The following is a 26,625-nucleotide window of genomic DNA, read 5'->3' on the forward strand; positions in this document are numbered from 1 at the left end:
TAAAATATTGAAGTGCCTCAATGACTTGCAAGCAACAACTGCGTAGCCCATAACATCTTTGTAGGTTTGTACTAGGTTTAAGCCACATTTTTTGTGGTGTCGAATATTGTGATGGCGCTGTTCTTTTAACGTAATATTTCGATCTGTGTCACTTACATTTTTTACTCGTCCTGATTCTCACTGTCACTAATCTTCAAACAGAACAATTCTTAGTTCTTAACTTTATTTTTGACAGGTTCTGATACTCACTTTCTCGCTATTGGTTGTAACTCTCGCTGTCACTTATCTTCTAAAAGCAAATTTCTTTGTTCTCCCTGTGGTATATCTTTTGACCGCACGTTTATTTGCTCTTCACTTTCATTTTGAGTTCTTCCTAGTCCTCGTTGTTGAAGGTCTTGAAACTGAATATTTCTTTGTTCTTTTGTTTGATTTTTACTCGTTTTAATTCTTCCTGCCGTTTATCTTCAAACCAGATGTTTATTTTTTATTCACTTTTTGTTCTTGACTCGTTGTAATTTTCACAGACGCAAGTATTCTAACTATATATTTCTTTGTTCTTAATTTTTTTATTATTACTTCAGAAATTTTCCCAATACCTTTTACCTAAGCTTGTGTCACCTAAGGTTGTGTCACATTTGATGGTCTATGTTGTTCCTTTGTCCACTAGGCATTATGAAACTACTTAAAACCCTCTAGTAAATAGACTAATTACACTTGGTTCTTTATGCTTTGTTTCTTTTGTAATGTTGTATACGTCATGAATATGTGTCTCCTGGATGTGGAAGGGGGGCCAAATGATTTTTCTTGTCAATCATATGTTTCTTGTGCAATTTTGCCAGCATAACTTGACACTGAAAACGATACAGCTACTATTGCGGCAAATATGACGTATGTATAATTATAATCTTGAAATGTTCTCAAAACTATGAGGTCACATACAGGATTTTTCCTTTCAAAATTAAGACTCATAACAAATTTCCTCGAACTCGTAACCTGTATATATGGTTTTTGTTGGCCAGAAAATCTCAGGATGCCAGTTTCAAACAGTTCGTGGTAACGAACTGTAGTAAGGAGCGACCCGGCTCAATAGTAACCAAAACTCTAAAAAATGGAATTTTGATACCAATAGCTACATCAAAAGAATCGAATTTTTATGCTGATTTTAAATATATAAGTTTCATCAAGTTCAGTCTTACCCATCAAAAGTTAAGAGCCTGAGAAAATTTGCGTCATTTTAGAAAAATAGCCCCTAAAAGTCATAAGATCTTATCGAAAATCAAACCATCAGATTCAGCGTATCAGAGAACCCTACTGTAGAATTTTCAAGCTCTTATCTACAAAAATATGGAATTTTGTATTTTTTGCCAGAAGGCAGATCACGGATGCGTGTTTATTTGTTTGTTCGTTTTTTTGTTTGTTTTTTTTTTCTCAGGTGTGATCCTATCGACCCAGTTGTCCTAGAATGTTGCGCGAGGGCTCATTCTAACGGACATAAAAAGTTCTAGTGCCCTTTTTAAGTGACCAAAAAATTGGAGGGCACCTAGAACCCCTCCCACGCTATTTATTTTCCCAAAGTCAAAGGATCAAAATTCTTAGATAGCCATTTTATTCAGTGTAGTCGAAAAACCTCATAACTATGTCTTTGGGGACGACTTACTCCCCCACATTCCCCGTGGGAGGGGCTACAAGTTACAAACTTTGACCAGTGCTTACATATAGTAATGGTTATTGGGAAGTGTACGGGCGTTTTCAGGAGGATTGGGGGTTGAGATTGGTTGGGGGGAGGGGGTTGAGAAAAGGGGGATATGCTGGGGGAACTTTCCATCGAGGAATTTGTCATAGGGGAAGAAAATTTCCATAAAGGGAGCGCAGAATTTGCTAGTATTATTTAAAAAAAATGAAAAAATAAATATGAAAAAGTTTTTTTTCAGCTGGAAGTAAGGAGCAGCATTAAAACTTAAAACAAACAGAAATTATTACCCATATTAGGGGCTCACCTCCTCCTAATACCTCGCTCTTTACGCTAAAGTATTTTTAGTAATTTCAACTATTTATTCTTTTGTGATTCAGGGGTCATTCTTAATGAATTGGGACAAAACTTAAGCTTTAGTGTGTAGAGCGAGGTAATGACGAGGGGGTGAACTCCCTCATATATGTAATAAAAACATGAGAATACAAAAGTTCTTTACGTAAGCTAATTTATAAGTTACGTATATCTTTTACTATTAAAAAGATCAGTAAAAAATTAAAAGTTCTAGTTGCCTTTTTAATTAAACAAAAAATCGGAGGGCAACTAGGCTTCCTCCTCTGCGGAGAGCCAAAATCAATGCATGCATGCATTGATTCAAAAACGTTCAGAAATTAAATACAAAAAACAAGTTTTTTTAACTGAAAGTAAGAAGCGACATTAAAACTTAAAACGAACAGAAATTACTTCATATATGAAAGGGGCTGCTTCCTCATCAACTCCCCGCTCTTCAAGCTAAAGATTGACTCTTTCTCTCAACTTTTCTGTTTAAAAGAGTAAAAAACTTTAGCGTAAAGAGCGGGGCATTGATGAGGAAGCAGCCCCTTTCATATATGAAGTAATTTCTGTTCGTTTTAAGTTTTAATGTCGCTCCTTACTTTCAGTTAAATTTTAATTTTTTTCTATTTAATTCACAAAAAGATATGGAGCCATTTTCGAGAAAAATACATAAATAAATAAATACCAAATTATTGCAAGTTTAAAGAAATGCGTGAATCCTTACGGTGATTCTATAAATTGTAATATAGCACATTCTTATTGGCTAGTAGGCTAAGGTGTGTTTGGACGGGAAATTAGCTCTTTGCCCCAAAACCAATGGAAATGTCACGAAACATAGTTAATTTTACGATATTTCAGAGAACCCAAGCTCCTTGCGCAACAAAGATGCGATTTTGAATTGTTAAGTTACTAAATTAATTATTAAGTAATTTTAATTATTAACTTACACACAATTTCTAGCCGCAACATCCTTGTGCACAATTCCTTTTTGATGAAGGTAAAGAAGCCCTCTGCCAACTTGGCACGCAATATCAATTAAATCAAATAAGGAAAGTTGTTGCATTTCTGTCCCATCTTTTTGTCTGACTGTTTCCATATTGAAGAAATCCTCAATAGTATTTGACTTACTTTGGACGAGAAACCTAAAAAAAAACATGTAAATAAAAAAGCAAATTAAAAAGTTACAACTCTTACCTACTAGGGGTTATACTTTTACCATTTCCAATTAAAAAGCTTCCCTGGGAGATTGTACGGGTCTGATTCTTTTTTTTTTTCCTTTTTTTTTGTACTGGTAATCACATTTCACAGAATTTAGGCTGTTAACACCAATAGCAAGTTAAAAAGCTCAAACCTTGAGGTGAACCACTCTGTGTGACCTAATGTGCATCTTAAAGTGGCACTTGTTCTGCCATAAGTGGCATGCTTCACGTAATTTAGAGAGACCCTACTGCCGAGCTGCGATTTCTTGTGCCCTGCATAGCATTTTTGCCACGCATGGTATGTATACGGTTCGGAAAGTTGGCAGCGCCTCGTCTCAAAATCAGAGCTATATATATATATATATATATATATATATATATATATATATATATATATATATATATATATATATATATATATATATATATATATATATATATATATATATATATATATATATATATATATATATATATATATATGTTGCCAGTCCATTTTTCAATTTAATGCAAGGTTTTTTCTTGCATTTCTGACATTTATAACTAAATTTAACCTAATCGAATCTAACTTAAACTAACATGATCTAACCTACTTTAACTTTTACCATCATAACTTTCATAAGACTGAAAAAAGCTGACTCGCAAAGCTAATTTAATCAAAGCAGAGAAAAGGGAATTTCGAACTATCACCAGTGAATGTCGACATTAGGCAGATTAAATAAGAAAAAAAGTTATTTTTTAAACTGAAAGTAAGGACCAGCATTAAAACTTAAAACGAACAGAAATTATCCCATATATAAGAGGGGTAACCCCTCCTCAACGCCCCGTTGTTTACGCTAAAGATTACCTCTTTCTCACAACTCTAGCTTTTAAAGTAACAAAAAAAAACTTTAGCGTAAAGGGGGCGTTGCGGATATTTTTTTTTTCGTTTTAAGTTTTAATGTCACTTCTTACTTTCAGTTAAAAACCTTGTTTTTTTTATCTAATTTCTCAACGTCTTTCCACTAATGCAGGTTCAAATTTAGCTCCCCATACATTAGCAATTAAAATGGAGCTTGAATATTAATTTGGCAAATTTTACCCCCGTGTAAAATTTCCCCAGGAAAGTTCATTTCCAGAAACTACCCTCAAAATGTGAAAATCTTACCGTATGATACAAAAATTATTTATTATGTGTATGAGGGGGCTGTGTCCTCATACAATGCCAGACAATCTGGCTCTTCCCTCCATGAAAAATTCCTTCCCCTCACATAAAATCCCTCAATGTAAAGTTTTTCCCACATAAAATACCCCCAAACAGGAAAATACCCAGAGACAAGTCCATCCTAGCCGAAAATTATCCCTGGAAAACTTCTTGCGGATGATTCCAGCTGAAAATTTTTTCTTGACTCACTTAAATTTGAAAAAGACTTTAAGTTCTGATTGTTCTTAAAATCGTGCCAGAATCCTCCCACATTTAAAATTCTTCTCACAAATACCACCTGCCCCCTAGTTGGAAGGTACTCCCGCAGAAAATTCCCTTTAGAAAATTTATCCTTTGGAGAACTCCCCCATGGAGAATTTCTCCCGTGAAAAATCCCCTACCTACGAAAAAATACTCTAGACAATTCCAACCCAGTAAATATTCGCCCCGGATTATTCTCCTTAATATCTCCACATGTAAAATTGAGTCGTTCAATAACTAATTTTATATTGGAATATTGGCAAATTACACCAGTGCAAAATTTCCCTTGAAAATTTTACCCCCCAAGAACTTCCCTTCCCAAAAAAAATAATCCCCGTAGAAAATCGCCCAACAGAAACTTCTTCCCCCTCCCAGGAAAATGTCTGTATATTTCCCAATAAGAAATTTTTTTTGTAAATAATGAGTAAATTTTTGACTTAGAAATCTATTCCAAGGGGCTGTGGGGGGGGTTAAGTTATCCTCATGCTCAAACACATAGCTAATGATCTTTTCAAGTATGGTATCTCAGAATTTTGATCGGATGGTGTTTTGGAAGAAAGGTGGGTGGGAAGATGGCTGGTTCTCCTCCAATCTTTCTAGTCACTTAAAAATGGCTCTAGAACTTTCAATTTCCATTCAAATGAGTCTTTTCTCGATATTCTAGGATTACCAGCGCAATACAATCATCCCTGAGAGATAAAAAAACAAAAAAAAAACAAAAAAAAGAAAAAACACGCATCCATGATCTTTCTACTGGCAAAAAAAACGGAATTCCACATTTTTGCAAATGGATTCATACACTGAATCTGATGGTTTGATTTTCATTGAGATTCCTTCACTTTTAAGGGGGTGTGCCCCCCCTTTTCACAAATAAGGCAAATTTTCTCAGGCTCATAGCTTTTAAAGCATAACACTAAACTTAATGAACATTATATATTTGGAATGAAACAGTTCGTGGTAATAAACTGTAGTAAGGAGCGACCCGGCTAAATAGTAACCAAAACTCTAAAAAACATAATTTTGATACCAATAGTTACATCAAAAGAATTGCATTTTAATGCTTATTTAAATATATAAGTTTCAACAAGTTTAGTCTTACCCATCAAAATTTACGAGCCTGAGAAAATTTGCCTTATTTTAGGAAATAGGGAGAAACACCCCTTAAAAGTGATAGAATCTTAACGGAAATCACCCCACCAGGGTCAGCGTATTCAGCGTATCAGAGAACACTATAGTAGAAGTTTCTAGCTCCTAACTACGAAAATGTGGAATTTTGATTTTTTGCCACAACAGATCACGGATGCGTGTTTATTTGTTTTTTTGTTGTTTTTTTCCATGGAGTGATCGTATCGACCAAGTAGTCCTAGAGTGTCCCGAGAGGGCTCATTCTGACAGAAATTAAAAGTTCTAGTGCTCTGTTTAAGTGACCAAAATATTTGGGGGTCACCTAGGCCCCCTCCCACGCTCATTTTTCCCAAAGTCACTAGATCAAAATTCTGAAATAGCCATTTTGTTCAACATAGTCGAAAAACCTTAATAACTATGTCTTTGGGACGACTTATTCCCCTAAAGACCCTGTGGGAGGGGCTGCAAGTTACAAACTTTGACCAGCGTTTAAGTGTAGTAATGGTTATTGGGAAATATATAGACGTCTTCAGGGATTTTTTTGGTTGGGGGAAGAGGTTGAGGGGATGTGGCTATGTTGGGGGAACTTCCCATGGAGGAATTTGACATAGGGGAAGAGAATTTCTATGACGAGGTGCAGGATTTTCTAGCATTTAAAAAAATGAAAAAATAAATATGAAAAAGTTTTTTCAACTGAAAGTAAGGAGCAGCATCAAAACTTAGAACGAACAGAAATTATTACGCATGTGAGGGGTTAACCTCCTCCTAATACCTCGCTCTTTACGCTAGACTATTCTTAGTAATTTCAACTATTTATTCTACGGCCTTTGCTATTCAGGGGTAATTCTTAAGGAATTAGGACAAAATTTAAGCTTTTGTGTAAAGAGCGAGGTATTGACGAGGGGGCGAACCCTCTCATATAAGTAGTAAAAACATATGAATATAGAATTTCGTTACGTAAGTTAATTTGTAAGTTACGTATATTTTTACTTAGAAAAACGATCGTAAGGAATTAAAAGTTCTAGTTGCCTTTTTAAGTAACCAAAAATAGGAGGGTAAGGAGGCCTCCTCCTCCACTCCTTTTTTCTCAGAATTGTCTGATCAAAACTATGAAAAAGCCATTTAGCAAAAAAGATAATAATAATATGCAAATTCCGTTTTAATCATTCATGTGCGGAGAGCCAAAATCAAAACATGTATTAATTCAAAAACGCTCAGAAATCAAATAAAAAACCAAGCTTTTTTAACTGAAAGTAAGGAACGACATTAAAACTTAAAACGACCAGAAATTACTCTGTATATGAAATGGCTGTTCCCTCCTCAACATCCCGCTCTTTACGTTAAAGTACTTTACTTTTCTAAAAAGTAGAGTTCAGAGAAAGAGTCAAACTTTAGCATAAAGAGCGGGACGTTGAGGAGGGAAGAGCCCCTTTCACATACGGAGTGATTTCTGTTTGTTTTAAGTTTTTATGTCGCTCCTTACTTTCAGTTAAAAAACTTGTTTTTTTTTATTTAGTCAACATAATAAGTATATTCTTTTGATACATAAAATATATATATATATATATATATATATATATATATATATATATATATATATATATATATATATATATATATATATATATATATATATATATATATATATATATATATATATATATATATATATATATATATATGAATTACTAGCAAAGATTATAGCTGATATGAACTGACCTTTTGAGATTGTGTTTCCAGGAATTGTAGACAATCATTGGCTGATCTATGTCTATACAAGCAGCAACAGGAATAAGCAAGTTCCGAAACTGAAGACCAACAAACAATGATGCTCTTAGCAAGAAATCTATTTTTTCGCGGGAGGTAGACTGATCTAAAAGAACAAATTTTATTTATAAGCTTGCTTAAGTCTGAAAGTAGCAATTTTAAAAAGCACACATAGCCATAATGGCACCCGCAGAAAGGAAGGAGGGGAAATCCCCTCCTAGTGAATTACAAAAAAAAAGACAAAAGAATGTAAAAATATAAATTATTGGGATATAAACAAGCATAAGCAAGTTTCGGAAATTAAGACCATAAAATATTGAAAGCTCTTGTAAGAAGTTTATTTTTCACTAAGGTTTTCGCTAAGGATTGATCTAAAAATCAAAACTTTCGCACTCATATAAGTTAGCTTTAATCTCAGAAAGCAAATTGTTAAAAATATTGAGAAATATTTTTAGGTTTGTCTTTTGAAACCTTATGAGTTTAACACATCCTTAACAAACTCATTTGCAAATTCATAAAAGCTTGTTTTTTCTGTTTTCAGTGTCTGCGTTTAGTGTCTTCCTTAACACTTTCCATCTTTAGTGTTCTCGTACCAACGTCTTTACAAAGTTAACTAATATTTTTCTTGGAAAGTTCTGAAGTAACTATGATAAAGTTAATCAGAGAGACATGACGATTCCTGCTTGTAAGACTGTTAAAAGAAAAGTCAAAAGAGATCTCCCAAAAAATGCTGATAAATAATGCCTCCAACCTCTTTTTTTTAACGACAAAGAAACATGCACAAAGTCAAATGGCAGCGGAAACCGAATATAACCCGAAAATGTTCGCCTCAGAAATATTGAGGTTCCAAAGTTCAGCTGGGGTGAGATAAAATTTGCCATCAAACTATTTCCCTCGGAACATAAAATCTCCATCTCCTGTTACGGTAGAATTCCTTTTCGCATCATTTTTAATGTCTTTGTTCTAAAAATAGCCATAACTTATAGAAAAAGGAAATTACTGTGCTAAGATCTTTGACAAAAAGTGTGCTCTAGTCCCATTGGTTAATTCTTGTGACGCCAATCGTCTTATACTTGTAACCTGTTAAGCTATTGCTTAAGCCTAAACTAGGAAGAGTTGTCCAATAATCCTGCCGTTTTTTTCGATGCTGTGTTTCGCTGTTGTTGCTGCGTCAAATTTTGGGCCAGTAAAAGTACACAAAACCTAATTGTTTTTTGTTTTTTTACGAAATTTTTCGAAAAAAAATACAACAAAGTGTTTGAGTCAAAACATTTCTTACAAGTAACTTTCTGTTTGTCTACGGTCCTGTTGATTACTTGAGTGTCATGCTTCAGTTTCATCTCCTAAAAGGCCATATTTTTTTTTTTTTTTACTTTGAGGTCTTGCTCGAGCAAATCGTTCCTTATACAATTATTCCCTTCCATATACAGTTATGATGAAAATACTTTGGTACTGCTTTCAGAAATTTGTGTCAATGTTCAAAACAAAGCAAGTTTGAACCAAACATTAGAACAACGGAGGAAACCCACCAATCTGCGACATTTAATAGAAGACATACCAGTGTTGGAGTACACATATTTTGACTGTGCCTCAAATCTACATTCTTTTTAATCCAGCAGCTCAAGAGATAAAAAAAAACTAATCTTTAAAAAGTATGCATACTGCTTTGACAGTTTATTGTATCTAATTGGTGTAAATAAGGATAAAGAAAAGCTTCTCAAAATTTTAGAAATATATTTTATCTAGAAATATAATTTTATAGATATTATTATAGATAATCATTCAAAATGTAATATTAGTAGTTTCTATTAATAGCTCTCTGGAAGATGAATGAATAATGTCGCCTATGGCCCAACTGAGGAGAGAGGGGATTTAATCCCTCCCTCTACTCCAAATTCAATACCCGATACGTTTCCGGTTACACCCATGACTAGTTTCATCTCCACAGGGGTCATAAAAAAATAATTTTCGAGTCGGTGATCTGGTTCTCGCAAGCTTGGTTTCCAGTCGTCCTGGAATAAAAACCGGTCTTTTGGAAATACTTGCTGAAGCGATGGACATAAAACAAAAGTAACTGTAGTATATTTTGTAATATAAGTATATTTTACGTATATTGCAATATACACCATATCGTATACTTTGTAATAATTTAGAAGAGTGAAAGAATGAAGAGTGAACAAATGAGAAGATTTGGCAGTTGCTTTAGAGCATGAATCAATGACAAGGGAAAATAGCAAATTAATGGATATCGGAAAACTAATAGAAATCTAACAGGGGATCACCTAAGAAGGCCGATTAGAATTGTTCAAGGTCTTCGTCAAGGATATGTATTAAGTCCCATCCTGTTTAATACCTTGACATCCTGAATAACAAAAAACGTTGCTGGAGGATTCAGGATCAATCTATGCGATCTTAGCCTGCTTTCGTGTACTGACGACCTGCTGATGTTAAGCTGCAACTTAACTTCTCTACAAGAAAATATTGACCGCCTGATCACTGGTTACAAAAGTATTGGTCAAAGGGTCAACGTACTAAAGGTGGAGTTTGTTGAATTTTGTCCCTCAGCAAGCATGCAGCAAAGCAGTGGCCCCATATATGTGACGCTTGAACAAATGAAAATTTCCCCTGGAAATACCATGAAATACTTGGGAATAATGTACGGTCATGATGTGGGAAGTTTCCGTTTACTAATAATCGAGAAAATTACCAAGAATATTCGTTCAAGTTACGGGAAGCTTGTCTCTCTGAAGTTAGCTTAAACAGGAAGATTCTTGCCAAGCTTTACTCAGCGGTGTCTCTCCCTCGCCTGCTTTATGTATCTCCACTATGGAACTGGTTCATAGAAACTGACAGACTAAACTCCGATCTTTATACTGCAAATACCTTAAGTTTTTGCTTCGATGCCCGCTCTAAGGGAGAAACACATTTGTTCTAAGATCTCATTAAATAAAAAAAAACAAGTTTTTTAAATGGAAGTAAGGAGCAACATTAAAACTTAAAACGAACAGAAATTACTCTGTATATGAAAGGGGCTTTTGCTCCTCAACGCCCCGCTCTTTACGCTAAAGTTTGACACTTTCTCTTAGCTCTACTTTTTAAAACAGTAAGAAACTTTTGAATGAAGAAACTTTTGTGTGAATGAAGTTATTATTCAATCTTGTTCTTTGATGCTGAGTTTTCTTGTCTTTTCCTTTTCCTCTTTTGTGTTACTCCGCTATTCTCTTTTTTTGTATGAGCGGAGAAAAATAAAATTATTATTATTATAATAGATGAATATAATAGAAAAAAAGGATAAATACAAAATGTTTCTTATTAATATAATATAGCAGAATTTTAAGATTTTAATAATTTAGTGGCTATTGTGTCTACTCTAGAAGGACTTAAACAGGTAATTCTATTTATTCGAGGAATCCTGCCCTCTTTGGCTATGATGATACTGTAAATCACTTAAGTTGCAATTTGTTTGTTCCCTTAAAGGGTATAGCCTCTGGTCGTTGTTGTAATTTGTGTACTTCCTTAAGAAATATATCAAATTAAAACTAATGTGAATTAACTTTTAATGAATTATTAGGTTTTCATAAAAAAAACATAATAATAATAATTGCAAATGTAGTGCCAAGTTCGAGCATATCCTTAAAAACCTTAGAATTTTAAGTGAAAGCCCAAATTGCTTTAATCTTTATAGGAGGTAGGGTGCGTCCACTATGACCTGATTTCTCTGAAAACTTCCTGAATATCCCCAAAAGAAAAATTAGCTTCGCCAAACTCAAAAATGTGCCTTAAAGAAAATTAATGATATGAATATTTTCTTATTTTTGTTGCTGGTCATTGTAGCGAATGCTAATTTTCGATTACAATTTATCAATCCAATTTTAACTCATAGAAGCCCGAAATATTTTGGTGGTAGTTACAGCATTGAGCTGGTATTTTCACTCGTTTTAAGATTAACACTATCATTAATTTTACCTTAACTTTTAAATATTCTTGTGCTTAATTGTAGTACAAAGATATCGATGTAAAAGGGAGAAAAACACATAAAATTTATATAAACGAATTTTAAACCAGTCTTATTCTATGGATGTCATATGGTGGCACAATGGGTTCGATTTCGACTTGGTAACACGGCATTCACAGATCAAACTCAGCTGTAGCAACACAAAGCGCTGGCGAAACAAGGAGTCATGAAGTATCCTTAAGCCAATATATACATTCTTTATGTGTTTAGTGACGAATTGGATGAAACATATTTTTTGCTTTCTCAATGCAACAGCATAAATTTTGAATGCAAGAATTATTTAGTTGACCTGGGCCTTAGTTCAATCTAAAAAAGAAACAGAGTTGAACTCGCAAGGGTAAGAGACAGTTACTTGTTCGTCGGCTAGGATGCAACTCTGATTTTGATTCTTAAGTTGGCGCTGAAGATGTTCAAAATGCCCTATGATTTATATGTGACCTTAATGTCGAATACCTCTAACCCCGCCAATGATGGTTTGAACAAAACAAGCAATTTTCGGACAAGTGTCTCCCTTCCCATCAAATTTTATTGAAATTAAGAAGTTGCTCTTGTCGATCATGTTTTTAAGAATACATAGAAAAAGCTATATAGACAAATTGCTTTAATACTACAGTTAACTTGAGATGTTACAGCTTGGATATGATTTTTGAGTTATTAGAATTTGTTTTATACAATACTTATATAAGATTTGGTGGTGATTTGTACAAGCAAATTGTGGGAATTCCCATGGGGGGGAATGCCAGCCCATTTATAGCTGACTTGTTTTTAAGTCAACTAGAATATAAATATATGATGGATAAGAATAATCCAATTAATTTAGATGATATTTTGGTCTTAAATTGTAAGGATTTCATTGATATTTCTAAAAATATATATCCATCAGAGCTTATTCTTGAACCTAGTCATGGCGCTGGTCATGAAGATCATTTCTTAGATTTAAATATTAATATTTGCGATAATAATAAATTAAGTTTTAAAATGTATAATAAAAAGGGTGATTTTGATTTTGAAGTGATTAGTTTCCCATTCCCTGAAATTAATATACACTCAAATATCACATATTCAGCGTTTTTCTCACAGTTACTTCGTTATGCAAGGATTTGTAGTAATTATATTGATTTTAAAAATAGATGTAAAGTCCTAAGCCAAAAATTGATATCAAGAGGTTTTTCTGCAAATAAATTAACTTGGCAATTTAAAAAATTTAGTTTTCATTATAACGAACTGTTAAATAAATATCAAAAGAATTATCTAGAAATACTCAAAGAAATTTTCAACTAATTTCGGAGGTTCGAGAAATGTTGTTGCAGCGCCATTTATTTTGAATTGTGTTTCTAATTGAGCGGATTTTTTTAAAAATTAGCCACATGGTAAAGATGAATTCTATAATTGTTTAGTTCATTCAGGTTTTTTGCTATGTCTTAATATTTGTGATTTGGTAAAATTTATTATATTTAGTTTACCTATTGTTGCTAAAAAGAGGGATATATTAACAGGATAAGCTTGTTTTGGTGTTACTTGGTTGTTTTACATTTGCTGTTTTTTTTTCATAGGCATGTATTTTGGGGGTGATACCTGACACGGGGATGCCATGGATATTCTGTGGTAGCCACAACACTTGGCTGGGTAGAGAATTTAATGTGGCGAAACCCTATATAGGCCAGTGTATTCTCCTGATGAGCCCTTGTGTTGGGTTGTTGCCTCTGAATTATTTGTCTTTATTATTTTTTCTATTGTTTGGTAAATGACAACTTATACTTATTGACGACATGACTGCCCTTCCATGGATTATTCTTTATGGTTGATTGTGTATGGCTATGCTGTTTGACCTATGTGATTGTATGGATGAGTAGGGTTAAGGCCTAATTCAAGTGCTGGTCTATATTAATCACTAATTTAGGAAAACAGTCTTCCTTTTCTCCTTCTGTCTCTTTTTTTTTTTTGTGTGTGTGTTTGTGCTTTTGCATTGGTGATTTCTCTTTTCATGATATGATATCCCGAGAAAAGACCGTACTTATGATATAGAAGTTACACCACATGATTGGCCAATCCTTAATGAGGAATGGATAGAATCACTTAACTCGGGAGAATATCCCTTCATCACACTACCATACAAAGAATTTGCTATTATGAATGAATTTTGTCGTACAATCTACAGAAGAATCTTCTTTCGTAAAAATGGTGCCTTTCAATTTAACTATTCAATGGAACAGGGAAAGATTTTCTTTAGTTGTCCCATAGAGAATGATAAAGCTATTCGTAACGATAATTTGAGACATGTCCTTGGTTTGAAGCAAAATATAGTCAATGATAGAAGTGATGGGAGCACCAGTGGCATAGAACGTGTTATTTTCATGTTACTGTTCGTGTTACTGTTTATGAACGTGTTACTGTTCACCCGGCTGCTCCTCGGTCAGTTTTACATTTCCCTATGCATCCTTTGCTGACACATTGAGAGTCTGCAATACTAATGTCCCCTCTTCCTACGTATTCTTGACCGGAAAGCTAGTCACAAACACACGACTAGATGATAAGTCATCTTCAATATATTTCTGTAAACGTTTCATATTTGGAACTCTGCCTGTTAACATTAAGAACTGAATTGGGCGATCTCTTAGCAATAATTAAATAAAAAAAACAAGTTTTTTTAATGGAAAGTAAGGAGCGACATTAAAACTTAAAACGAACAGAAATTACTTCGTATATGAAAGGGGCTGCTTCCTCATCAACGCTCCGCTCTTTACGCTAAAGTTTGACTCTTACTCTTAACTCTACATTTTAAAACGGTAAAAAAAACTTTAGCGTAAAGAGAGGGGCGTTGATGATGAGCACTTCCGTCTGTAAACTTCCAAATAAACATTACTATATGGAGGTACTGCTCAAAGTTTGTAACTTGTGGCCCCTCCCACGGGGAATGTGGGGAGTAAGTCGTCCCCAAAGACATAGTTATAAGGTTTTTTGACTACGCTGAACAAAATGGCTATCTGACAATTTCGATCCGGTGACTTTGAGAAAATAATTAGCGTGGGAGGGGGCCTAGGTGCCCTCCAATTTTTTGGACACTTAAAAAGGGCACTAGAACTTTTAATTTCCGTTAGAATGAGCCCTCTCGCAAGAGTCTCGGACTACTGGGTCGATACGATCACCCCTGGAGAAAAAAAAACAAACAAACAAACAAATAAACGTGCTTCCGTGATCTGCCTTCTGGCAAAAAATGCAAAATTCCACATTTTTGTAGATAGGAGCTTGAAACTTCTGCAATAGGGTCCTCTGATACGCTGAATCTGATGGTGTGATTTTCGTTAAGATTCTATTACTTTTAGAGGGTGTTCCTCCCTATTTTCTAAAATAAGGCAAATTTTCTCAGGCTCGTAACTTTTGATGGGTAAGATTAAACTTGATGAAACTTATATATTTAAAATCAGCATTAAAATGCAATTCTTTTGATGTAGCAACTGGTATCAAAATTCCATTTTTTAGAGTTTTGGTTACTATTGAGTCGTGTCGCTCCTTACTACAGTTCATTACCACGAACTGTTTGACAAAGGTTTGGCTGTGATTAGTTTTCATTTTGATTCATTCAGTGAGGTTGCTAATAGAAAAAGTACTTTTCTTTGTCCTGATATTGACTGCTAAGTTGCTACTTTTAGACTAAGAGATTTTGGTCGTGGAATGGAATATTACAAGGGTCGTTCGTCAATGTCGGGTAAGGGTCTTGGCAATTGGTTTGCTAAGTTGTTTCACTCTGCTTTACTGCTTATTAAAAAATATATTGTTCCAGTTGTCGTGGATTTTGCGTCCTCTACACTACAAGATTGAGGCTATGAGAAGAATTTTAAAAAAAGTGTTTCACAAAATCTTACGTTTAGTGCACAATCCCTTGGGGAGCGATTGAAGTCAAAACAATGCGGAAAAGGCTTATAAAGGGCGAGATACACCTCTTTACTGATCAGTCTCTACTCAGGTCAGAAACAAAATACATCACTCTTGCCAAAGAAGAAAAAGAAACCAAGAGAAAAGATTTTTAGATCGAAAAAGGATTTTTTTTTCTAGAAATGGCGTTTTTACTACACAGAGAGTCTCATCCCTCAGTCACCTCATCATTGAATCATTTCAATAGAAAAAATTTTGATCTGAGTATAAAATATGGTTACTATGAACAATTTTATCCGCAGCAAACACTCTCTAAAACATATATTTTCAAATTCATTCTAGTTAAGACTTTTTTAAAGATTTAACTTCCGTATTTATAGATTCAAATGTCATTGTTAAAAAATTTAAGAATGAAAAACCAGTGACGCCGAGAGGTTATCTTATGAAAATTGTGCACTACATAGTTTGTTTCAACAAATAAATGCCTACATAAATGGAACATTGGTGAGTATAAGCAACAATCTTTCAAACTATGCAAAATACATACAATTCATGTTGATGACTATAGAGTTCTATAAGAAATTGAGGGTTTTAGCCCTTGGATATGAATATCAAACCTACAGTGAAACTACAAATATACTTAGAGAAGTGACAACTAGTGATTTTCATTTGACTGGGAAAATAAATAATGAAATATTTAATATACCTCAATGAATGCCTCCCAATGTAAAGATTGATATAATGTTACAACTTATTCCGTCCAGTTTTATTTGTGGCAGCTTGTCAGGATTCAGTTTCTATTCACCTTGACATGCAAAGTCTGGGTCTCATTTTCTACAGTACAATTCTTTGTAGAGTCAATAACACTATTCTAATTAATTTTATAAAATTCACGTGTTTCAATTTGATTAATTAAAACAATTCCACACACAATAGTCTGATATGAAGAATAGTTTTCTGCAACTAACAAAGAACAATCAGTAGGTTTATAGTCATAGCAGCCAGTATCTTCACAGCAATGCCGTAAAAACCAGACTCTCTTAGTATTCCAACAATTGAAGCGTAGACCTGGTTCTTCCTCCCGAAACAAATTAACTTACGACAATACCAGTCTCTTAAAAATAAATTAAAATCATGTTTCGGGTTTCTTCCGATCATTCCAGAGTAAGTATTTTCCCGTTGATCAAATTTATTATGGTGACAGTCGGAGAACAGAAAACCTTTAGTTTGGGAGTCAAAAATATCTTCAAGACAGGAATTACTGTCTTCTATGTGTACTGCAAATCCTCTATGCGATTTACACGGATTGTATAATTTACACTTTTCATCATAGTCATCAATAATTGTACAATTCTCACAGAATGATTAGCTATCTAGTGTAAACAGACTTAGTGGACATGTGTAGAACATTTTGTCACTATTAAATGTCTCAATTCCATATAGAAACTGACTTGTGATTGATAAAATGAATGTTCCTTTGACTTCTAGGAGGAGTAATGGAGACACGTCACAAAACCTGTTTGGTCAGGATTATTATATTTATTTGAATAGGGTCTAGGAAGTGTTCAAAAGGAAATCCACAATATCATTTTGTTTTGTTTGAATTAGTTTGTCGATAAATTGAGTAAATGTGTCTGGGCCACCACGTAAAAATCTCATAAAATAGTCCAGAGATGTAGAATAATTTTTCTTTAAGAGAATATTTTCCAATGTTGAAAATGGTAATTTAGAATAAAATATTCTTCCAAAGTCACAAGATTCCGCATTATTTTTATTCTCAAATCCAACCATTTTTAGTCTTGACATTCTCACTACCAATTATAAACTAGCAACGAAGAAGAATGAATGTTCCACCCTCTCATCACCAGTAAAATATCCAACAAGAAAAATGGAGAAGTAAGAGACTCATTTTTTTCTCATATACTGATTCAGATCACTATCTTCAGTATATTTCACTAACACATTTAATCCATCTTGTAGTCCTTGTAATTGCATTATATTCACTTTTTCTGCAAAACATAATTTTTCTTCCACCTTAAATTTGCTCAGTGATATCACATATCTTACAAACATCCTGTCCCATTCAAGGGTTAGCCGAGAACCGCTTTTAATTTTTACTGCCACATTAGGTACTTTAAGTTTAATTTTGCCACTGCTAGTGCCTTCAAGTTCCAATAGAGTAAAATCACTTGTGATTAAAAATATGGCAAGAACAATATCAACAATGTTGACACCCCTGAACTCTTTTTCAACACTGATGTATGTGGAAGGTAGACTCTAGAAAAATGTCGTTGACCTTCAAAACCTGTTTTTGCTGGATTATAAGGGTCGGCGGAAACAAAGCATCTTGAAAAAAATCAATAACACCTGGTGGTCGCAAGGGATTCAGAACTGGTTGCAATGCTGATCAAATTCGTTATTGCCCTACTACTTGGGGGGTTTTAAATTGAAAATTTCGCAAACATAATTTGCACTTTACCGAACAATAAAATCACCGCGGATTTTCAGTTCAATATACATATACCGATAATTATTCCTTAGGGTTTCAAGAGTTTTGGTTTATTAAAGTCAAAAAAGTAAAAAGATTGAAAATGTATTTTTTTCAGTTAAGAGCAAATTAAGTTCTTGTCTTCAGGCGTGGGGATTTTCAGCACTACTCATGTTAATTTTTGCTCGTTTTGAGTTTGACTCTGCTATTTATTATTCAGTTTGTTTTAGGTTTCTTTTGTTTATTGATGGCGATTTGTGTAGTTTTATGCTTGGAAGATTATTTGGCTTTATTTTCTGCTCATTTTTGGTTTGATAAAGCTCTTAACTTTTCTTTGAAAACTTGTTTAGTGGAAAAGGTTTTATTTAAATGTCAAAAGCTAATTAAACGTCAAGATGCATTACTGCAAACTAAAGACAGACATATTCTTCAAGAATTTCATAATCCAGACTGGTGTGACCGATTATCTCATTCAGAAGTTAATGGCAATTATCTTTATTATATTTTGATTGAGCAATTAGCTACTTATAAAGGCTTCTTGGACCAATTTTTATTTTAATTAGCTCACTAAGCAACAAGCCATAGAAAATTATTATTAAGAAATCTTTCTAATTTCTCACGCATGATTGTTTTTCAAAGTAAAAAATATAACAAAGAAGTAACGAGGGAATATATATAAAGAAATTAATTTATTTGGAAGCCTAGGGGTCTCCAAGCTTAGCAAACTTGCTCATATTTTTTCCTTAATGCTAATCATTATTTTTAATTAGCAAAATATCTAAATGACTTTTCTTACTAAATTTGTCTGTTAAAATTTTAAAATAATCCAAGATTAGAAGTTCCAGTAAAGTTTAAATGGTTTATGTCTCCAACTTGGATAAGGGTATTATGTTTATGGTCTTTAGTATGCTTAAATTGGTATTCCAAATAAAACTTATTTCTAGGGGGGTGGTAGGGAGTTGAAGTCTCATTAAGTTTGCGCCTAATAAGGTATTAATCCAGTACTGAGTATTAGGAATACCATCAAAGGTGACTAGATGAGCAAAAATCTCTGTATGTTAAGCCTAATAAAAGTGTTAGGCCTACACTTTTAAAAGTGTAAAAGAATTAAGCCTAATAAGTGTGTAGAGGGCAAGAAATTCCGTGACAATTTTCTCTTCTTTTTGCTATTTTTGCATTGTTAAACCAATCCAGCATGTACACAGTTCACGTTTTTAAATTTCTTGATAAAGTTAAATAAAACCAACCAGCAAACTTGGGATTTTTTTTAGAAAATTTATAATTTAAACCAAACTGTTTCTGTTGAATTTTGTACATTCAAAACATCAGCTTTCACATTTCAAACTATCATTACCAGATATCTGTTACAATATAATAGAGCTTTTCATAGGAAATGTTACGAAAGGATCATCTTTACGAGCAAAAATGTACTGAATGCCGAATATGCAGGCACCTTGAAAATGGTATAAATGTGTCTCATTTGGCAACGCTGAAATTGAAGATTTCTTATACCTTTTAACGTGTTGATATGATAAGTACTTGCCCCCGATTCTTTGTTTTTGAATGAAGGAAAGGACCTTTTGTGATTGTCTCAAAACTTTCTTTTTCAATTACAGGAATCAGAGCGATCCGAAATGCACGTCGAACTATAGCCACCTTATGCTTGGCAAAACATCGTGAAGCTATTGCAATGAAACGTGCTGAAATTGCCATTTTTACGAGCAAAAATATGCCGAATACCGAAGATTCAAACTCATAAAATGGGGGTAAATGGTACAAATATGTTTCATTTTGCAATCATTGATCAAACTTTCTAAGAGTAAATTAAGGATTTTACAAACCTTGAATCTTTGTATTCAAAACATCAGCCATTGCACTTACAACTATCGCTTTCAGATAAATAGTGTAACACAGTGAAGCTAGAAGCAAACGATATAAAAGCACCATTTTCATGAACAAAAGTGCGTCAAACGCCGAACGTGCACAAAGCCTAAGGAGGGCCCAAACGGTAAAAATATGTTCCATCTGGTAATGCTGCTTCAAACCTTATAAGAGTAAATTAAGAACATTCATACCTTTCAAGGTTTTGATAAGTACTTGTCCTTCTACTTTTGTTTCTGGATGAAGGAAAAGACCTTTCGTGATGATCCCAAATCTTCCTTCTTCAATAACAGCAATTGGCGTGATCCTAAATGGAAGCACTGCGATTTGTCTTAAGCGATCGTTCTCTGACACAAATGGCTGCAAAAAAAGTAATTTGTTTACTATTACTTTATTAGATACTTTACACTGCTATTACTTGTATTAGAAGTCCTACATTCTTTATCAGACCTAGAGCAAAGGAAATCCGTGCAGAGTTTACCAGGGAAAGAACTTGTTTCTGTAGAGATTTGTGGCTAACATCGGTGCAGTAAAATACACAGAGACGGATACAAAGGGGGAGAGAGAAGGGAAGAAAGAGAGAGAGAGGAGTAGGGAGGTACAGGCATATTATGGAAAATTAAGAGTAGAATTATGTGCTTCCTTGCTAGGTAAGGTAGATCATTTGATAAGCAACTTCCACAGCCAAAGATTTCTAACCACATTAGTCCAAAAACTATGTTAAATTTTTAAATTTAGTAGCTTTTTTCTTGCGAAAGACATTTGACGATTAATATAAATAAAGACATTCGAAGAAACTGCTATTACTCTTATTAGAAGTCGTATTTTCTTTATTAAGCCTAGAACAAATGAAATCTAATTCATCAGGGAAAAATACATTTATGTATAAACTTGAGGCTAACACTGGTGTAGTAAAATACAGAGAGACAGATACAAAGAGAGAGAGAGAAGGGATGAAAAAGTGAAAGGTGGGGAAGAAGGTAGAGGTAAATTATGGAAAATAAGGAGTAGAAATGGCTCTCCCTTGCTAGGTAAGGTGTGTCCTTTGATAAACAACTTCTATATCCAAAGATTTCTAACAGCGTTTGTCCAAAAACTATGTAAAATTTTTAAATTTAGTAGCTTATTTCTGGCGAAAGACATTTGGCGAATAAGGCAGGCAATCCTATCTATTTATTATCTTCTGAAAAACTCCCTAGAGGATAGTTAAAAAATAAGAAAGTGGGTATATGCCGTAAAAAGGCAATTCCTTGTAATGTAAATTGGAAAAAGAAATGTAATGGAAAAGTGAAAAGTTACAGTAAAGCAAAGATGCGCAGAAATAAAGTCAAATAATTTTTTAAGTGTAAAATTACCATAAATCTTCATCAATAAATAAATGAAACCCAAAACAAACAGAAATTACAATATATAATCAAGTCAAACTTAGACGAGCAGTAACTACGGAGAGTAGGGCTGATACCTACTGTGCCTTACAAGGATCAGAACATAATTTGCAATTTTCTGAAAACAATACTTATTTACATCTATGTGTTTTTATTTCTCGTGATATAAAAAAAGACCATCACACGCAAGATTGCTGAAAAAACATGAATTGGATTGACATTTTAAATATATACTAATATTCGTTTCTAAAAGGGTAGTGACTTAGGAAATGCTGGGACTGCTTAAGTAGGATTAATCATGTTGGTTAAAGATTGATCCTGTCAAGAAAATTATTAGATGTGAGAACAATACCCAGATAAGCTGGTTTTCAGCCCATTGACTCTTTTAATTAGCTGTGCACAGCCATCCCTTCACAAGAATTCTTTTACTACTCAGGAATTACCTTTAAACTCTTTGAATTAAATCCAATTTATGTCACACCGTTACCTGATTCTAGCTTTCAGGTCTGCTACACAGCACCATCTGGCAGCACCAAACGCCGAAAAATATTAAAAATCTACATCTTTTTACTATCCTAAAATATTTGTAGCAACATTACACATGCTCATTCAAACCAGTTTTTAAACACAAACGGAGATTCTATCATATTCTGGCTTTCAATCTGCTCCAGTTTACTAGAATTCAGCTCCACATCTTACCGTGTGCTATTCTGTTTCGGTAATTTGTGTTTTTCTACGTTGCAATATTACTCTGAATAATTAATTTTTTAAAGTCTAAATGACACATTAAACTAAATATCGACCATAGATGTATGAGCTACAAACTGGAGGATTCTTTATGTGTATATTTTAATTGTGCAATATTTCCTATTGTCCTTCCTATTATTAAAACATTAAGAAAACAACCCATTGAGACGCTTTTCTGTTTCCAGTAGGGCCAAAATTTAAACTTACCGTTGAGAGAGATGGGTTCGCGTCATAAAAGCTAATAAGAACTAAATTAAAACACGAACAGAAAAAGCATTATTTTTCTCCGAATGTACATTGAAACTTATAACGAGTAACAATTACCCAAAATAGATAGGGAGGGTGTTCTCTTCTTAAACTCTCCCCTTTACAGTTCTAGTGGCTGTTTCCGCTTGAATAGAAACTTAATAAAAGTTCGTGTAAGAACTTAAAAATATTTTAACAAATATCTGGAAATATTTTGTTTCCAGTAAGTACTATCAAACACTTGAACGCTTTGGATCACCTTACTGCGTCTTTATACTATTACAATTTTTGGATTTACGCTTATAACCATCGAATGTTTTGCCATAATTAATAATTTCCACAAATCTCAATCAATCAATATACAACGGTTAGCTGAGGTGCCTTTCGAGGTAGAACAGCCTAGCCTGAAGCGTCAGAATTTTTCCAATAGTCAACAGAGATGAAACATGTTATTTTTCCTTTTTATGCCTGGAGGCAAGTGAGTATTTTCAAGAAACAGGTTGCCTGTAACCATGTTTCATCAAAAATTCACAAATTATATGTTTTGGTAACTTTATCCTGTTTTCTCCCGCGGCTGGGAAATTGAATTGAAACTTTCGAGATTTCTTTTTTTGGGGAGGGGTGGGTGAAATTAATTATAACTTTGTGTTTGGAAAGGGCATATAAAAATTCCTGTTCCCTGATAAAATTATACGCTGCGGGTTTGTTCTTATTTTCTTCATATTAATAGTCCGACAGACCATTTGGTTATTTAAATTAGAAACAATTGGAAGCAAGACTGTATTATCGCAAAATAAACCCTTTTGTATAATCTTGAGAAATGTAGTCTCTATATTTCTTACATCAATTCAGAATGTTCTACTGATTATAACTAAGCTACAATAAGTTCCCACCTGAATCGGGTATCCTGACCTGAATAAAATATCATCCTCTTTGATTAGGCACTTTATCAGATGGGATTGTTTTCCAGATAGAAATTAAACGGAACTTTTGTCTCTGGAGACCAATTTGATGCGGAAATGATTGCCTGCCAATCCTGAACCCTTGGTAAAGAAGTCATGGGAAAGATATGTGTTTACCCCCTGTAGAACGGTCGGAAAATAATGACATATTTATAGAAAAACTAAAATAATGTATTTGGCAACTTCCTGCTAGGGGAAATGCCCATACCGATACCCTGTCCAATTCAAAATGAATTTTGTGTGAAAAGGAGGTCTTGGGGTAAACGAACCAGCTGTAATTAAATCTTTAGATACCTCTCTTGGTGGATTGCTAGCCTTGAAAATAGTTTTCTTGTTGTAGATGATAATTATAAGCATACGGTTTGTCTTTGAAAGCTATGAAGTTGCTATTTTTATTTTTAATAGTCCACACGATCCTACCCCTGGTGCGGTGAATGTTGATAGTACTGCTATAAATCCTATAAGGGAACTGATTTACCTAGGCCTTCCAATTGGTCCTTCTGTAGCTGCAACCCATAAGCTGACTATTGCCCGTACAGAGAAGAAATCACGCGGCGCACACTCGATGCTGGTTTTTTTCTCAAGTAAATATTACAAAAGTGCTCTTGGTTAAGCAGTATAATGCTGTGGCTTTGCCTCATGTACTATTCCTAGTACTATGTACCTTTTTCAACTCCCCATTTGATTTCGAAATCGTTTCTTTATGAAAATGTATTTGATTTCTGACCCTATTCTTAGTTTTGATGACCTGGCCTCTAGCCTGTGTAGTAAGGAGATGGGCTATCCTTGGAGGGGTATTCTTTTTTGAGTTGTTTACAGCCCATTTTGCGTTTTTGTGTATAGTATTTATCTATATTTCTTGTTTTTCTTTCTTTTTGTGCTCCATCGTCTTCACGTTCTGTTTTGGTGGGTAATAAAATATTTTATTTAAATCATTCATTTTTCTTCTTTGTCAAGGAAACTGCGTTTGCTATCATTTCCCAGACAAAAATAAACATGAAACCATAATAGAAGTAAAAAAGAAGATTAATTGCAAAAAAAATGAAAGTACCTATAAATTCATATAATAAAAAACATAATAAATGGAGAAAAGAGTAAAGATAAGATTAGACCCCTCTTTGCTTTTATATTAAAGTAAAAAATAGCTGAGTCGAGTCTTTCGAGGATATTGACATTAGCAAAGACGGGAACAGAAAAGTTGTTTGATCTGTTCTAAAAACTAAATGCGTTGAAGACTCATATTTGGATTTATTAATTTCCTTCAAAAACGAAAAGTTTTGACGATAAATAAATTTACAAAGACACTCTAAAAAACATAAAAAAAATACAGAAAAAGAAAAAAACAACAGACCTAGAGAGAAGAGTAATTAGATTGTATCAAATATAGATAATAAAAACAAATAAGTCTCTACCGTAATAACCTAATATTATCAGTTAATAATTTCTTATACCAGAGTGCCTTTCAATTAACAGAATTTAAGAAATACCAAAAAAAACAGGTATAAAATTTTAAGAAAAATAATTGGACAAAACATAAAGCAACAATCTTTAAATAATAAAGAAAAAAAAATTTTGACCACGTCCGCGAGGCTTTATTAACAGAAAAAAAAATGAATTAAATGAAATTCAAATGTATAAGAAAAGGAAAACAAAAAAAAATATGTCACTGAGTATGTCAGACACAGAGATCAACGTGCAACAAATTAAGAGTTGACTGGGAAGAATTATAGATTACTAGTTACCACCACGGGTTACTGCAATCTAAAAAAAGTAGATTCAAGAAAAATTACTTCGCTTGCAAAATTGCTTCATGAAACATATTCCCTACCAAAACCCCCCTGCATATTAATAATGGCCGTGTTTTAAGTTTAAGCGTATTTGGAAAATTCTTCCGGCAGATAATCCCCCCAGAATTCCCCCCTGCGGACTCCACCCCGCCCCACGAATAATCCTTCTACTGAAAATTCCCAGCAAAAATTGCTTTAAATGGGTTATTGATCTAAGAAATCGAAAAACGCGATGATTCACTTTTTCGATAAACGCGAATATCGAATTTTTTCAAACGTCATGCTTTCCGTAGAATTTTTAATCCCAGACTGAATAAAATTGTCCTTCGCCTCAAATATTTATAAATTACCTAGTTACTTGATTTTGACTGCATATGCAAAAGATCGGAAAAATATATCCGTATCAAATGTATTTTGTTATGAAATTTCCTACGCATAATTCTTTTTGCGGAAAATCCCCCCGGAAAATTCCCCAACGATAGTACAAACAATAGTATTTCTAAATCTGAACACTATTAGACTAAATACGAAATTCAGGAACTTTGTTAAAAAAAAGTTGTTTTGGATGACAGAACTCATAATTAACTAGCACACTAATTGCATATCCAGAAAACTTAAATAATATGAAAGGATGAGACTGCCACTTATTTGTGTTGAGGAGCCTCCAATTTCAGTCAGAACGAAAATTATTAAGAGGAATCGAAGGGCGCAGGCACGTACGCAGGAAGTTTTTTTCGGGGGGGGGGGGCAAAACCTTCGAAACAACAGATATAAAGTAGCACTTTTTTATTTAGTAACCAAATAAATGCAAAAAGGACGTATATCGGAAAATACAGATTAACTTTAACCTGTAGTATTGTAGCGGATGGGAGGAAGAAGACTGAAGCCTCAAAAGTACGTTTTAGGCTCAGGTTATGTACATAACAATTTAGAACCAGTGATGAATCTATTATATCCCACTGAAAGAGAAATCTCAGGGTTAACAGTGCAATATGAGGGGCTCTTGGGGGGTATTTCTTCTATTGCGAAAACATCGATTTTTATGAAAAATGATAGTTTCCAAAATTGATCCATTAAAAGGATCAATGTACTTATCCTGAAAAGGGGAGATAAACGCCCTAATATCAAGGATAATTGTATTTCGTTGTGGAAAACAAACTCTCTTTACGAAAAAAAACAGAACAAAGAGTACAATCACTAATTGCTTCAAAGAGTGTGAAAAGTTAGACCGAAAATGGGTCAATAATTGGGCAGTGACATGACCGGATAATTGCATGCTCTAAAATCCCAAAAATAGGCTTCACACATGTATCTAGATTCCTAATAAATGTCCTACTTTTGCCAAAAATCTCAAGAAACCATGGGGAAATTAAACATTTCACTAAATTTCCGGGGAGGGGCCGGGCCCGAAGTTTTGTTGAAGTCAAGTGTTGGGCCACTTGAAATCCGGATGTGGAAGCGAAAATCGACTCAGGTCAGAAACTAGTTTTAATGCCTCATTAGAAACCTAGGTTAGTATTAAGCATAAAATCAAGTTGGTACATGTCTAAAATTCTACTCCATGTCAATGGAGAGCAATAGAGCACATAATTTCGTCACTCAAATTTTAGGGAACATGTCAAACACAGAGATTGACGTCCACCAAACTACCAGCTGACTGGAAAGAAATATAAATTATGA

General features: G+C 33.8%; 1 protein-coding gene across 1 annotated transcript in view; it reads right to left on the reverse strand.

Annotated features, from left to right (window-relative positions):
- LOC136037348 (tyrosine-protein kinase Drl-like) overlaps positions 1–26,625 on the reverse strand; it is a 116,849-nt gene that overhangs the window by 30,006 nt on the left and 60,218 nt on the right. Inside the window, exons 7-9 of the mRNA XM_065720024.1 lie at positions 20,013–20,178; positions 7,514–7,667; positions 2,974–3,168 (exon numbers count right to left, since the gene is read on the reverse strand). Of these exons, the coding sequence (XP_065576096.1) occupies positions 2,974–3,168; positions 7,514–7,667; positions 20,013–20,178 (515 nt within the window). The remainder of the gene's footprint in view (positions 1–2,973; positions 3,169–7,513; positions 7,668–20,012; positions 20,179–26,625) is intronic.

This window comes from Artemia franciscana, chromosome 16 (genome assembly GCF_032884065.1).
Source record: "Artemia franciscana chromosome 16, ASM3288406v1, whole genome shotgun sequence".
Classification (NCBI taxonomy): Eukaryota; Metazoa; Arthropoda; class Branchiopoda; order Anostraca; family Artemiidae; genus Artemia; species Artemia franciscana.